This window comes from Vanessa tameamea, chromosome 2, assembly GCF_037043105.1.
Source record: "Vanessa tameamea isolate UH-Manoa-2023 chromosome 2, ilVanTame1 primary haplotype, whole genome shotgun sequence".
NCBI lineage: Eukaryota > Metazoa > Arthropoda > Insecta > Lepidoptera > Nymphalidae > Vanessa > Vanessa tameamea.
The window spans coordinates 13,844,218-13,858,096 of NC_087310.1; the positions used below are offsets into that span (position 1 = coordinate 13,844,218).

Below are 13,879 nucleotides of genomic sequence, written 5' to 3' on the forward strand. Positions count from 1 at the left end.
ATGGTTACTGTACTTATCTACCCAAGATTGAATAAGTTATTCAACAATTTATAACATCAGAATTTATAATATATTTAATATTGAATATTCTGTTGGGATTTTATGCATACCTACACTAGGTTTTTCGTGCCTTGTAGAAGGTAATCTATGTGTCAAATATCATCAAATCGTTCGGCCTATCTGGCGTGAATGAGTAACAAACACTCATCCATCCAAACTTTCGAAACTATAATATTAGTAAGATTTATAATTTCTACAAATATTTATTAATATATATTTTTTTATATAATTTTTGAGAATCTGTTATACAATCGCAGTTACCTTTGATTTATCCCTTCGTCTATGTTAACATAATGTATTTAAAGTTAAGTACAAATTAATAATTTCCCATAGCCCATGTTGAAGAAATAAAATTTATGAAAATCGGGTTAATACTCTTTGCACAACGAAAGCAACCTTTCCTTTTTAAGAAAATAAAATGATATATATGATTCATTTTATATAAATGCATATTCCTGGCAATATATGAAATCATTAGGTCGTGGCACGAGCTTGGCAAATATTTTCACTAAATTATAGCCGTATCTTTTAACAAAAGATCATCCTACATATGTTATGATTTAATCCATCGAGTATAATAAAATCCCATTCATTAGTTGGATCGCGATAGACTCAATATTATTAACTACGAGATTTGTAAGATTTAATTTAATTTTTGTCTGGTTATCACCTTTTCATCATAATATATTCAACCGCTACGCAGCAATACATACTTATCGTACTTCGGTTTAAAGGATGACTTAGCCAATGTAACTACAGGCACAAGAGATGTTACATCTCAGTTTCCAAGCTTGTTGGCGAATTTGTTATTTAAGAAATGGTTAAAATTTCATACGGCGCCAATGTCTAAGGGCAGTGGTGACCATTTATCAGGTGGCCCATTTGTCCATTCATTTATCTAAAACGTTTTTTATATTTTAAATAGAATGATTGCTAAAAATGATGTCGTAAATAATGAAATCGTTAAAACGTTAGCAGTGAACGAATGTCGTTTACGGGCAACGAAAATTCGGATGGGTTGGTGTTAGGAACCGGCGAGCGGTGACACGATTGACACGGTAAAGTTTTAAATTCAAGGTCAACCTTGTTTGTGGGGCATAGTGACTCAATGTTTGAAATAAACTAAACGATACTCCAATTACAGTGTAGCTTTTGAGTTATTTATCTTTTATAATTAAAATAAACATGTTTGTTTAATGACTAGTTTATAAGATCGAATACTCAGTCCCATGTTTAAAAATTGGATTGGGCCAATGTTATTGCAGTTTTCTGTTGAGTAGTATCAACAGTGTAAAACCGTTGGAACTGACCTGAACTCTTTCCGGTCAAGTCAGATTTACCGTTGCACTTCATTATAAGAGTGAAGGAATATAGGTTATTTTGCTTGCTCACATACTTAGCGATACTAGACTCGCTTGAGTCGAAATAGGTCAAAACAACAACTATATTATTATAGGTAGTCTTTACTAGAAATGTTATGAGTGACTAAGTGGTTCGTAATGCTAACCACAATCCCCTGAAACACACTAATAAATTATTTATGGTCATTTATTTAAATCGGGGTCGGCTAAACCTAGTCCAATTCAACCCCAAAAAGACGCAAGTTTCCGTGTTAACTGCTAAAAAAACACCATTTGTCGTATCTCCACGATTCGAGAACATTCCGTTAGCCGCCACAGCTAGTATCGGAATACTTGGCGTCGATATTTCGAGCCTGGTTCAGTTCCGCGGTCAATTGGAAGGCAAAGCCAAATTGGCATCAAAAAAGCTCGGTGTGCTCAGCAAGGCAAGACAGTATTTCACGTCGGCCCATCGTCTAAGACTATACAAGGCGCAAATTCGGCCTCACATGGAATACTGCTCTCACCTCTGGGCGGGTGCTCCCCAGTACCAGCTCCTTCCATTTGACCATATCCAACGTAGAGCGGCTCGAATTATCGACGATCAAGCCCTCTCCGATCTGCTTGATCCTTTGGCTTTGCGTAGAGATGTTGGATCGCTCTGCATCTTCTACAGAATTTATCACGGGGAATGTTCCGAGGAATTGTTCGGATTAATCCCGGCTGCTGAATTTCACCTTCGGACATCTCGTCAAAATTCCAAATATCACCCGCACCACCTAGATATCCGAAAATCTACAACAGCGCGATTTTTAAGACATTTTCTGCCTAGCACAACCACTCTGTGGAACCAGCTTTCGCCGGCGGTTTTTCCAAACCGATACGACTTGGGACCCTTCAAGAAAAGAGCGTACTCCTTCCTGAAAGGCCGGCGACGCACCTGCGAGCCCCCCGGTGTTGCAGATGTCCATGAGCGGTGGTAGTCACTTTCCATCAGGTGAGCCTCCTGCTCGTTTGCCACCTCTAACATAAAAAAAAAAACTTTATCACAGCGAGAACCAGTACATCATAATAGCACATTGAACATTGTTCAAATCGCTATAATTATCGGATTAAAAACAATAACATAACTTAGAATTAGTGTTTAGTTACATGTTATACAATTAAATTAAGAAGAGATATAGTTTTAAAAAATGCGTAAAGTGAACATTATACATCTCTGTATTGGAATTTGAACAGGGATTGATGGCCTGATTTTTATGACGGTACTGACGAAAAATAGAGAGACACTGTTATAAAATAAACGGATGCGGCCGAAAGGCCATTTATAAAACGGACGTGCCATCATTCGAGCAATGAGAGTAAAAGATTTTGTTGCTGCAGAAACGGGAATTTATAGCCGCGTTGAAAGTTCACATAAAATATATGTGTGCCTTTAACGTACGTAAATGATAGTATACTAACAAATTTATTATTTGTATTTGTTATAGATTTATGATCAAATGAAATTGGGTCAATAAATCATTTAAATTATGAATATTATTAGAGCCGAGATGGCCCAGTGGTTAGAACGCGTGCATCTTAACCGATGATTTCGGGTTCAAACCCAGGCAGGCACCACTGAATTTTCATGTGCTTAATTTGTGTTTATAATTCATCTCGTGCTCGGTGGTGAAGGAAAACATCGTGAGGAAACCTGCATGTGTCTAATTTCAACGAAATTCTGCCACATGTGTATTCCACCAACCCGCATTGGAGCAGCGTGGTGGAATATGCTCCATACCTTCTCCTCAACGGGAGAGGAGGCCTTAGCCCAGCAGTGGGAAATTTACAGGCTGATTATGTTTATTTTATGTATTAGTGCTTTTGATCTGGATACGAGTTTACGAGTTTTACGTATCGATTAGAAAAAATCCTTAGGGATCCCAAATTAAGTTTTAGATGATGTAACTGTTATTTTAAACGGCGAATATAAATGAAATCGGTTGTTAACGAAGTTTTCTTTTAAATAACTGTTAATTTATGTAACATAAATTTCATTAGTAAAGTTTTTTTCGCCTTCAAAATTATTCTACAATTCGGCTCTAATCCAGCTTTGTGAAATATGCTGAGCATTTTCACCAAAACTATTACTGTGTCTAAAAAGCCAACGATCTCGTTTAAGGGCCGTCCGTCGATTTGCATACTTATGTCAGTTCTGGCGTTTTACAAAACAGTGCCTACCGTATTGTGTAGATCAGATCTTTTGATGCGAGAAACGCCCTTGTCTTGACCTCCAGACCACTAACTCTTGCAATAAACCAAATAACACAGATACAACAGTCTTCATGATAAAAATAAGTGCTACTTTCTTTTTTATTTTAAATTTAATATACGATTTTTTCACGATATACAACCGCGAAGTAATTTTATATCCCTTGTATATGGTAGGCTTTTACGTAATGGCGTACATTCAAATTTGTAATAAGGTTTTTATGTAAGAAAATAATTTATAAATACATTATGGTAATAGCATCTTGAATCTTAAATAGAGAGAGAATTTTAAAGGTTCGAAACCATACGCACCACCAGGCGACAAGACATTATTATAATACAATAGTTTCTCGGTGGGTTTTCATGGTGATGAATGATATGAAATTAATGTTTTACTATAGAATAGCATATAAATACAATACAAACATAGCATCTAATAATACATGACTGAAATATTTCCCAATCAATGCTTCCCAAACCAAATAATACTACGTCGATATTTGCTTGCAAATATTGCGTAAATTCAGAATGAATACACATTTGCGTTGGGAATAAGTGTTCTGCCTATATTCAAGCTTCGACAATTCAAATTTGGACATAAATATTAAAGTCGAATTTATGGTGTATTCCCGTGGAAGTATTAGGCTTAAATTAAGTATACAGTAGTGTAATATCGCCGAACGTCGCCTGAATGGTAAAAAATATTTTAGACGTTCAAGCCAAGAAATGATTTATTCAGATGGGCTTTTACAGGCTCTTTTGAATCTTAATATCGTGTTTGCTTTAAATGTTGACTTATTTATTTACAAGATACTTAAACATTCTTTATGTGGATATTCAGCGTCGTCATTGTCGAATTTCGTCCAATTTATTATTCAAGTTTAACGACAATGTAATAACACTATTTTTTAAAATTAACAACATGAATTTGAATAATGGTGATCATTTTTATTTAATTTTGACTTCTGATATATTTGTTTAAACTTATATATATTTGTCATAAATCACAATTGAAATAACTAAAACTATATTAAAACAAATAATTTACTCGTTAGTCTGGGTAAACCTTACTTGGAAATCGCCGGATACATAACAAAACTATTAATGATACGTTCATACGCTATATATTTTCAGGGAAAATCAAATGAAATATTGAATATAAGTTAAACAATGATCAGTTAGGGATGATTAAAATATTTTATCATTATACTTATTCAGTAAACCACAGACACTGCTCATGGCATGCCATAAAATAAATCTTAAGCATTTTCCATTCAATGTTATAGACGACATTCGTTCACATGACTAAGGCTGGTGAGTCACGAACCACCCAAAACCAATTTCAGTGAGCATTCACTGTTTCTAGAATCTAGATCAACGATAGAAGAATCAAAATGTAATGTCAATTATTTTATTCAATGTTGTTGCTATGGCAAATTGAACCTTGAGAGCTTTATTAATTTTGGGTATATATATATATATTATCCTATGTTAACAATCAATGAAATTACTTCCAAATAGGGCGCCATGTTATAGCGGTCTGAAATATTATAACTTTTAACAATTTAAACTTTTGATTATTGATTATGATTTCGCAATTTCTATCGGGGTATATTTAAAAGTAATTAATATTAGAATTAATATGACCGAAAAAATTATACAGATCACGAAATAAACTGTGTTGTCGTTTAATTGAGTTTTTAAAAATATTATAGATCTTAATACTTAACTTGAAAATTGATTGATTATATATTTTATTCTAAGTTAAAAGTTAGAATTTTATTTCTAATAACAATCGCAGCTTAAGGATTGCACCAGATAACACTCAGCTGACAATTCATTTAATTTCCTTTCGTCATAATTGTATTTCTTATCTCAATTCCATATTTATCTAAAAATATACTTCGAGTAGATTCAGATAGACAATTTTTTAATGTTATATTTCTCATAATATTCTCGATCAAATCATTTTATACGCAAATACTATTTTCGGTAGTAATGGTATTTGTGAAATATGAGAATATTTCATGTTTGCCGCAAAGAGGAAATCTTGTTACCAAATTCTAATAGCCTAACGGGGAGTAATACTAAGCTATTTAATCTTGACAAACGAATGGTTATGTGGGGTCTTAATGTGGGCCTAGTGAAGGCCCATTTCATGCTGAAATTATGAACAATTGTTAGTTTGAATTTTGTACGAATTTTCAGATATTTTTTATAAATGATTATTAAGTGTATTCCAAACTTATTACTGATATAACGGTAGTTATTGGGTCCGTCTCTTTTTGTCACAACAAATATCATCAATTTCAGTTCAGTGAAATTACTGTAAAAGAATAACAGACATACAGACAGAGTTACTTTCACATTTATAATATAAGTATATGTTACACTATAATATGTTGAAAGATTTAAGCTTGCATATAATTACATAGCATAATATAATTTAGTATAATATTTTCGAAGATATTATAGATTTAAAATGCAGAGACATAGCGGCTTGTATTGTCTAATGACAAAAAGCTATGAACTTTGTATATATAATGACATTCTGTAGTATATTTAGTATCAGCATTGCACCCGGGCGAAGCCGGGGGGGGGGTCGCTAGTAAAAAATACAATGTAAAGCTACTCATTGCTTTCTAATAAATAAATAGTACCTTAAAATACTTAAAAAAAAAACAAAATATATAGATATTCAGTTGCACTGCTGATAAATACGGAAAAAAAACGTGAACTGTAAATTTAGTTCGTAAGAAGTAGAAACACACCACAATTGTTAAACGTTAGAACGTTACCAGCGACATTGACTAAAATAATTATAAAGATACACATTTCAGAATATCGTATCAATGTCAGTTGCTTGACAATATTTCACGAGCGAGATGCGTGGTAAATTCGCCAGGTGTGTTTATGGATTAGAATTATTTGACATGTGATTTTGACATTTCAAATTTTCGCGTTATAAAAAAAACCATTATATATGCACGGATTGATGCGTATTCATATTTTATTTCAGTCAGCTCGTTACCATGACGGGTGCCATTGTGTTGAAACGTCGAGTGAGATGAAAAATGGATATGATCGCGACCAAAAATCGAGTATAATATTACGCGATATGCGATTGCACAATGCTGGTTAATACCGTCTAATTACCGATCTGTGATTAGTATTTATTATACCAAAAGTACAAAAATAATAACCAGAGGTGGTAGAAATTTGTGCGCAGGTTGGTAAGACCTACTCATTAGGTATTCTAGCGGATTTGTTCCAGTTTGAAAGTTTATCGAGTTAGTGTAACTATTGGCACAGGGATATCTTAGTTCCCAAGATTTGTAGCACTTTGGCGAAGTTTTATTTTTGCCGAGCTGGTGGCTCACTTGATGGAAAGTGACAATCACTGCCCTGGATATTTGGATAACACTGAGGGGCCTACAGGTGCGTTGCTGGCCTTTAGGGAATGGTTAATATTTCTTACAGCGCCAATGTCTTTGGGCGGTGATGACCTCTCACCAGTTGCCTTATTTGCTTAATTATTACATTCGAAGCTTTTCTTATCCATCAAAGAGAAGGTTGTTTATTCCACCATGCAATTCCAATGGAGCTTGATACACATGTGGCAATATTTCATCCGACTCATTTAGGTTTATTAATTATGTTTTCGTTTACCGCCACGAAGGAGATTATACTTAAAAATTAATCACATATGAGTTCATTTGTAATTTGAATCGAATCTTTCGTCATCCCTGACGAACAAAAAAACAGGAGTCTAATATTATCATAAGTTGTCTTTAAAACAAATACAGTAAAAGAATGCTCATTATAAGCACCACTTAATCTAAATTACGGAATGAGCAAAAGTCTCTGAGCACTCAATAAAATGGTCCTTTATTTTCAAAGTACCTAAAACAGTTTCTATTGATTGGCCTCTTAAAGTAAGTAAGATCCATCTCGGTTAACATCTGTTATATTGGAGTGATTTTCCTTTGAATAAAATTCAGCACCAGATTTATTTAAAGCTATGCGCACAGTAAACGATCGCTTTTTTCTTTAAGAATATTATTATATATGACTTGTTTTCGTCGTTGTTGCTAAATAGATGTAGCAAAAATATCACCTTGTATTATGTATACGGTTAAAGCTTCGCCAGCCATGGTATTTATGATTTTTTACAGTTAGAAGAACTGGTAAATAGGCTACCTGATGGTAAGTGGTCACCAACGCCCATAGATGGTGTTAGAAATTTTAATCGTTCCTAAGTTATTCGCTTGTGCCTGTAGTTGTTCACTGTACTGGTTCACTCACCCTTCAAACCGAAACACAACAAGACTAAATATTGCTGTTCAGTGGTAGGTGTACCTACACAGACGGGCTAGCACAAAGCCCTACCACTACGTAAAATCTAAGAAGTTACGTCTCTCATGTCTGCAATAAAACTGGCTGAATTGACAATTTCATAAAAATGTATTCCATTTGGCTTTAAATCAAAGTATTATCTATTCAAGTAGGCTCTTAGAAGTATCTTCGACTTGTCGTGTTACTGGATTTAAATAAATGTCAGCAACCGGTTTCAAATCGATTTGAAATGTAGATAATTGAGAAGAACGTCAAGAAAAATTGTAGCTACCCTTTCTTTCAATACAATATCAAGGGAAACATAGTCAACTATTATAATAATAATATGAACAATTAATACAATATGCCCTGGGTTCCGTAGCCAAAAGGCAAAAAACGGAGCCCTTATAGATTCGTCATGTCTGTCTGTCTGTCTGCCCGTACGTATGTCACAGCCACTTTTTTCCGACACTATAAGAACTATACTGTTGAAACTTGTTAAATAGATTTTTTCTGTGAACCGCATTAAGATTTTCACACAAAAATGAAAAAAAAAACAATAAATACTTAGAACTGAAACTGAAAATTTTTTTTTCATCAAACTCTTACCTGTGGAGTGTCTATAGATAGGTCTTCAAAAATGATATTGAGGTTTCTTGTTCTTGTTTCTTCTTATAATTTTTTTCTAAACTGAATAGTTTGCGCGAGAGATACTTCCAAAGTGGTAAAATGTGTGGGGCCACACATTTTACCACTTTGGAAACTTCCACCGAAAATTGATTTGAACGAGATCTAGTTAGTAGTTTTTTTTTTAATACATCATAAATCGTAAACCGCAATTTACACTCATTCAATCAAAAAAAAAAATTTATAAACATAGATCTTGTTACTTGCTGCTACGGAACCCTTCATGGGCGAGTCCGACTCGCACATGGCCGCTTTTTTAATTTTATTATTTATATATATTTGTGCAAGCGACCTGTTCCGACTTCACACGGGTCCAATTTATTTTCGCCTTGATTCGCATTCGCTTTTGATTTTGTATTCGCTTTTGTTGCTTCTCTTGTGATTTTTTTCTTAGGTTTTTCTATTTAGTTTCTTAATAATAATGTCATTGTTAACCTCCACGAAAATCAATATCTCGTTAATGTCATTGTTAATCACGGTCTGAATAATGTTACGTCAGAAAAATTACATAGTTTCAAAGCTTAGAACACTCTTGAACTGATTCAACCTGATTTGAAATAAAAATGCAAATCTTAGTATAGTTTCCTGGAATAAATAGGTAATTTTTCAAAAAAATTATTTGGTTATTTCCTAAGTACCTGAGTTCAACAGTTAAATATGTTGATAAAATTCCTGGTTTACAAGTTTTAAGCTAACTACAGCAGCAAGAGCTGTATAAATACCGTAACAGAAATGCCATTCACAACGAGATTACAAAGCTTATGTTTTAAAAAAGGTCATATGCTCGAAATTCATTTGCATAATAATAGTTTCATTTTGAACCCAGCGCATGCACCGACTCCGATGAATACACGGCCGCCGTGCTCTCACGCGGTACTCTGTTGCTTTACAAATAAAACTTCATGAAACTTCTGATTTAAAATTTTGTACGCGTTTGTCATTGTTATACCTGTATAGTTCAATAGGTAAGCTTTTACTTTTTAATTAAGATTGAAATTGAATTTTAAATACAATGAAAAAGAAACAAGAGAAATCGATTTATTTCGGCTGAGTACTTTAGGATAGTGTAAAGTTATATTTTGAGGGGTTTATAAATAATTATTTATAGTATAGGCGATTTAACGCTATCAAAATCATCGAACACAAATATTATACATGGAGCATTTTCTAAAAACAGCACTACAAACTTATAAATAATAATCATCGAATTTCAGTGCAATGTAACTCTAAGCCTGATTCTAATTGGCAATATTGATCAATAGATGCAGTGACGTAATATAAGTTTAAAAGAAGCACAAGAATTCTACCAGTGAGCAATTAGATAATTGGCTACGAGTGGAGCGATTATTTGCTCTTATACTAATTGTACACTCACAATTGTAACGAGAGATAAACAGTATGTTATCAATTATAAATAGTTACCACTTACTATCAGGTGGCCCATTTGCTCGTCCGCCTACCGATACCATAAAAAAAAGAGAATTTTGACATTCATACTTATTTTGTTCGAAATTTCAGCAGATTTTTTTCAAATTCAAATTCGATATACTGAATATGTCGGTGAGTCCTATTTATTGTGTTTTATTTCAGTGCTTTAATAGCATGTATATCTTTTCAGATTATAACAATAATGGAGTTTAGAAGTTAAAACTTTTTACAACATGTTCCTATTTTTTAACGGTCAAAAATAATAAGTCTTTAATTCTTGTATTTTCTTAAATTCTTTATTTTAAATTTAGAAAGTCGTAGTCATGTTTATTTTGTGGTTTACAGAGATTCTTGACCCATTGGAATGGTTCTCCGGAGTTGAAATCGTCATTGATAGTAAGCAGGACTTACTTAAACCTCAAGAAGGTAAAATCATGCTTTCACATCTCGGTAAAGGTCTAAATCTTTTGGTTAGTTTCATTATTATTGAACCTGTATATATTTTATGTTTTTTTTTACGTACCACATGGATTAGAAATTGAAGCTGAAATATTAAATCGTGGATGGCTGCAGTTTCCTGGTTGAGTGTGTCCAGATTCCTGCTCCCTTAAATATTAGCATTATCTTCGTGCAACTGGAAATTTGGCGATGTACTCTCTTTCATACAAACTTAGTTTACACCGGCCTGGCGAATCGTCAATGGCGCCTACGTATTAATTTTAAATAAGATAAATTATTCCAATTTATAGTACATTGATTTTTCAAACGTTCTTTTATCCCAAGTGGCTTACGCTGAGTCTAGCTGTCATAATTTTAGTTATAGAATAACTCAAACAATAACATAAACAACAAGCAAGTTTTGTAGAAAAATGTTCTAGCCTCACTTATTCTGCTGATGACCCTGATGTGAATGGCAAAAGGAATGGTCTTAAACTGTACGAATTAGAGAGAAATAAGTGCAGTTGACGAGATCGATGCTTCGTACCCTGATTGCTCCGCTGAGCATCATATCGAAAACGACCCTTCTCAATCTTTCTAAAGGATTCCACTGAGTGAAAAGTAAAAAGTTCTTAAGTCGACGAAGCGTAAAAGCCTTTACACAACTTTTTGAAAAACAGCCATCAATAAAAGTTTTCGAGATTGCAGGATTCTAATGTACGCCATTGAAATGGAAATAAATTGCTACATATAATATCCACCTTTTATATATAATAAAACTAATATGCGTATATGCAATATTTTAATATACATCTATTGTCATATAAAACGGCATAACATACTTAAAAAATTATATCTCAAGATTGTTGATATATTGATAAATTGAGTAATTTCTAACAATTACATACACTCATGCCATGACCTGAAAAAGTTTTTGCACAGAGCTTTATGTGCTTTCCGAGGCACAGAAGTGTAACTGTTAAGTTCTAGACTCTGGCCTAAATCTGGCTAAATGGCGTCACCCGGCGCTCGGAATTTGCGGCATCTATGTTCGAAATTAATTTTCCTGCACATGGTATTTGATACGGAGTTTTTGAGATAATTTTTTTAAGCTCGTTATTGACTGTTGTTTTTATCTATTTATATTATTGTAACGGGGGTAAATACAGATCTGGGCAAGAACGTTCTGAATACATTTTATATTCAATAAATAATAAAAATACCGAGAAATAAGTTTGTGCTTTCAAGGTCACTTAAGGTCCTTGATGTATACTCGTTAACTTATGAGTACCCATTTGACCCGTATTAAGCCGTGTTAACGCGAGTTAATCAACTGAAAACAGTATTTTAATCAAATTGAAGCAACGAAACGGATTTAATAAAAGTTTTAACTTTTATGGATTGAACTTCAACATTTTATTTTTCATTAATATATTTTCAAAATGTCTCGTTAAATAAATTCTACGGTATTTTTTCTTTGTTATCTTAATGTCAATTATTATTTAGTTTTTAAAATTTAATTTTATATTTTATATAGGTTAGTTTGGCTTATATAGTTTCCTATCAAAAATATTTTTGAAGGTCAATGTTGTTTACACCTTTAAAGACGTATCACTTTGCATGTTACCCAAGTCAGATATTAATTTTAAGTGCTTAGTGATAAGTTGATGATGTAACTTTTCCAATAAATAAATAAATAAATAAATAAATAAATAAATAAAAATGTGTGACGATAACGGTGTTCCCAACAACCATAGATAGTGTTAAATGTTGTCTTACGAGGTTTCACTGCAGGATGGCGTGCTACGTGACGTGTATTTTAGAAGGAACTATTTTATGTAAGTTGTAAAGCTGTGATTCTTTAATTATAGATGTGTAACATTTTTCCCATTTACTTTCCTACATTCTATGAGAGGGTTTTCGTGAAAAGGGACGGAAATGTACAACAGGAAGCCCGGGAAACGCGCTATTTAACTCGACCAATGACCGGGCTCGATGCTATTGTGCCAAAAACCCCGTCAGATGGTACCAACGCATTAGGGAAATGACAGATGTTCATATATAATTGCTTTAATGCTAGTTTTTGTATATAATTGATGACTCACCTCCGTAGTTGTCTTCTTACACTTGTCAGTTCCCGCGAATATGTTCAGCTGCGTCGATCCCGGCTTGAGAGGACATTGATCGATGTCCACTCGTCTCAGATCGATATCTATACCGCTCGTTCCTCTGTTGAAGAATATTGTTTAATATTATTGTCTCTTATATCTAATTATATACCATTGCTATATTTAGTACTGAATACAACAATAACAGAATACATTATTTTATCGGTTTTCCCTAATCTTTTTAAATAACAATCAATTTCAATGTTTGTCATCTGCTCGATGTCCCGCGACGCCACAATTTTTTTAAATTTAAATTCGTCTCTTTTAAAATATTTCTATATAATAATTTGTAAATACACGAATATGGAAGCAAATAGCTCTGTTTAATTGAAAACGTTTAGATTGGAGCAAATATTTGAGTATCTTTTACAAATAATTGATGTTAGGTAAATAGAGTTGTTGGTTCACAAAATTGGTTGATTCAAAAAATCATTTAAAATAAATTCTCAAATGTTTTAATAACACTTTTCTCTGTTCCATGGAATTTCCAATTTACGCTTAAAATTCAATTCGCGTTCGGTAAGGAAAAATTTGTATGAAAACCTGTACTTTGTACATGATCCACATGTATTGGTGGATACCAAACCGTGTTGGAACAGTGTAATGAAATGTTGGTGAGGTTGGCCGTAACTGGGTTCTTTTTCATGGTATCGGTACGTGGTCGGCCAATTGGGTCACCTTATGGTAATTGGTCACCACTGAACAAATGCATTGGCGCCGTATAATTTAAAACATTTCTTACATAAACAATGCGTCACCAATGTTGGGAACTGAGATGTTACGTCCCTTGTGCCTGTAGTTACACTGGCTCACTCACCCTTCAAATTGGAATACAAAAATACCTAGTATTGTTGCTTAACGGCTGAATATATGATGATTAGGTGGTTCCCTTCCCAGAGGCTTATACAACCACTAAGTAACGTAAAATGTTCAACCGTTTTTACTTTTATTTTTTAGGAGTAAAAGTTAAAGGAAGCTCATAAAAAAGGATAGCGTTGAACTTAAGAAGTCAAACGGAGACAGTCAACAAGAAACTGCAACAGTCCTGCAGACAGTATTTATTCTCCTTTTGCTTTAGACAAACAATAATGAAATTTTCTTCTACAAAAGCGAAGAAAATATTTTTAGGAATTCAAATTATTTACATTCCTTACTCATTTATTGACTGTC

The 13,879-nt window shown here is 33.4% G+C and overlaps 1 protein-coding gene across 1 annotated transcript in view; it reads right to left on the reverse strand.

The window, feature by feature from the left end:
• The window catches only part of LOC113394087 (uncharacterized protein), a 183,072-nt gene that overhangs the window by 20,541 nt on the left and 148,652 nt on the right, over positions 1–13,879 (reverse strand). Inside the window, exon 4 of the mRNA XM_026631286.2 lies at positions 12,647–12,770. Coding sequence (XP_026487071.2) covers positions 12,647–12,770 — 124 coding nt within the window. The remainder of the gene's footprint in view (positions 1–12,646; positions 12,771–13,879) is intronic.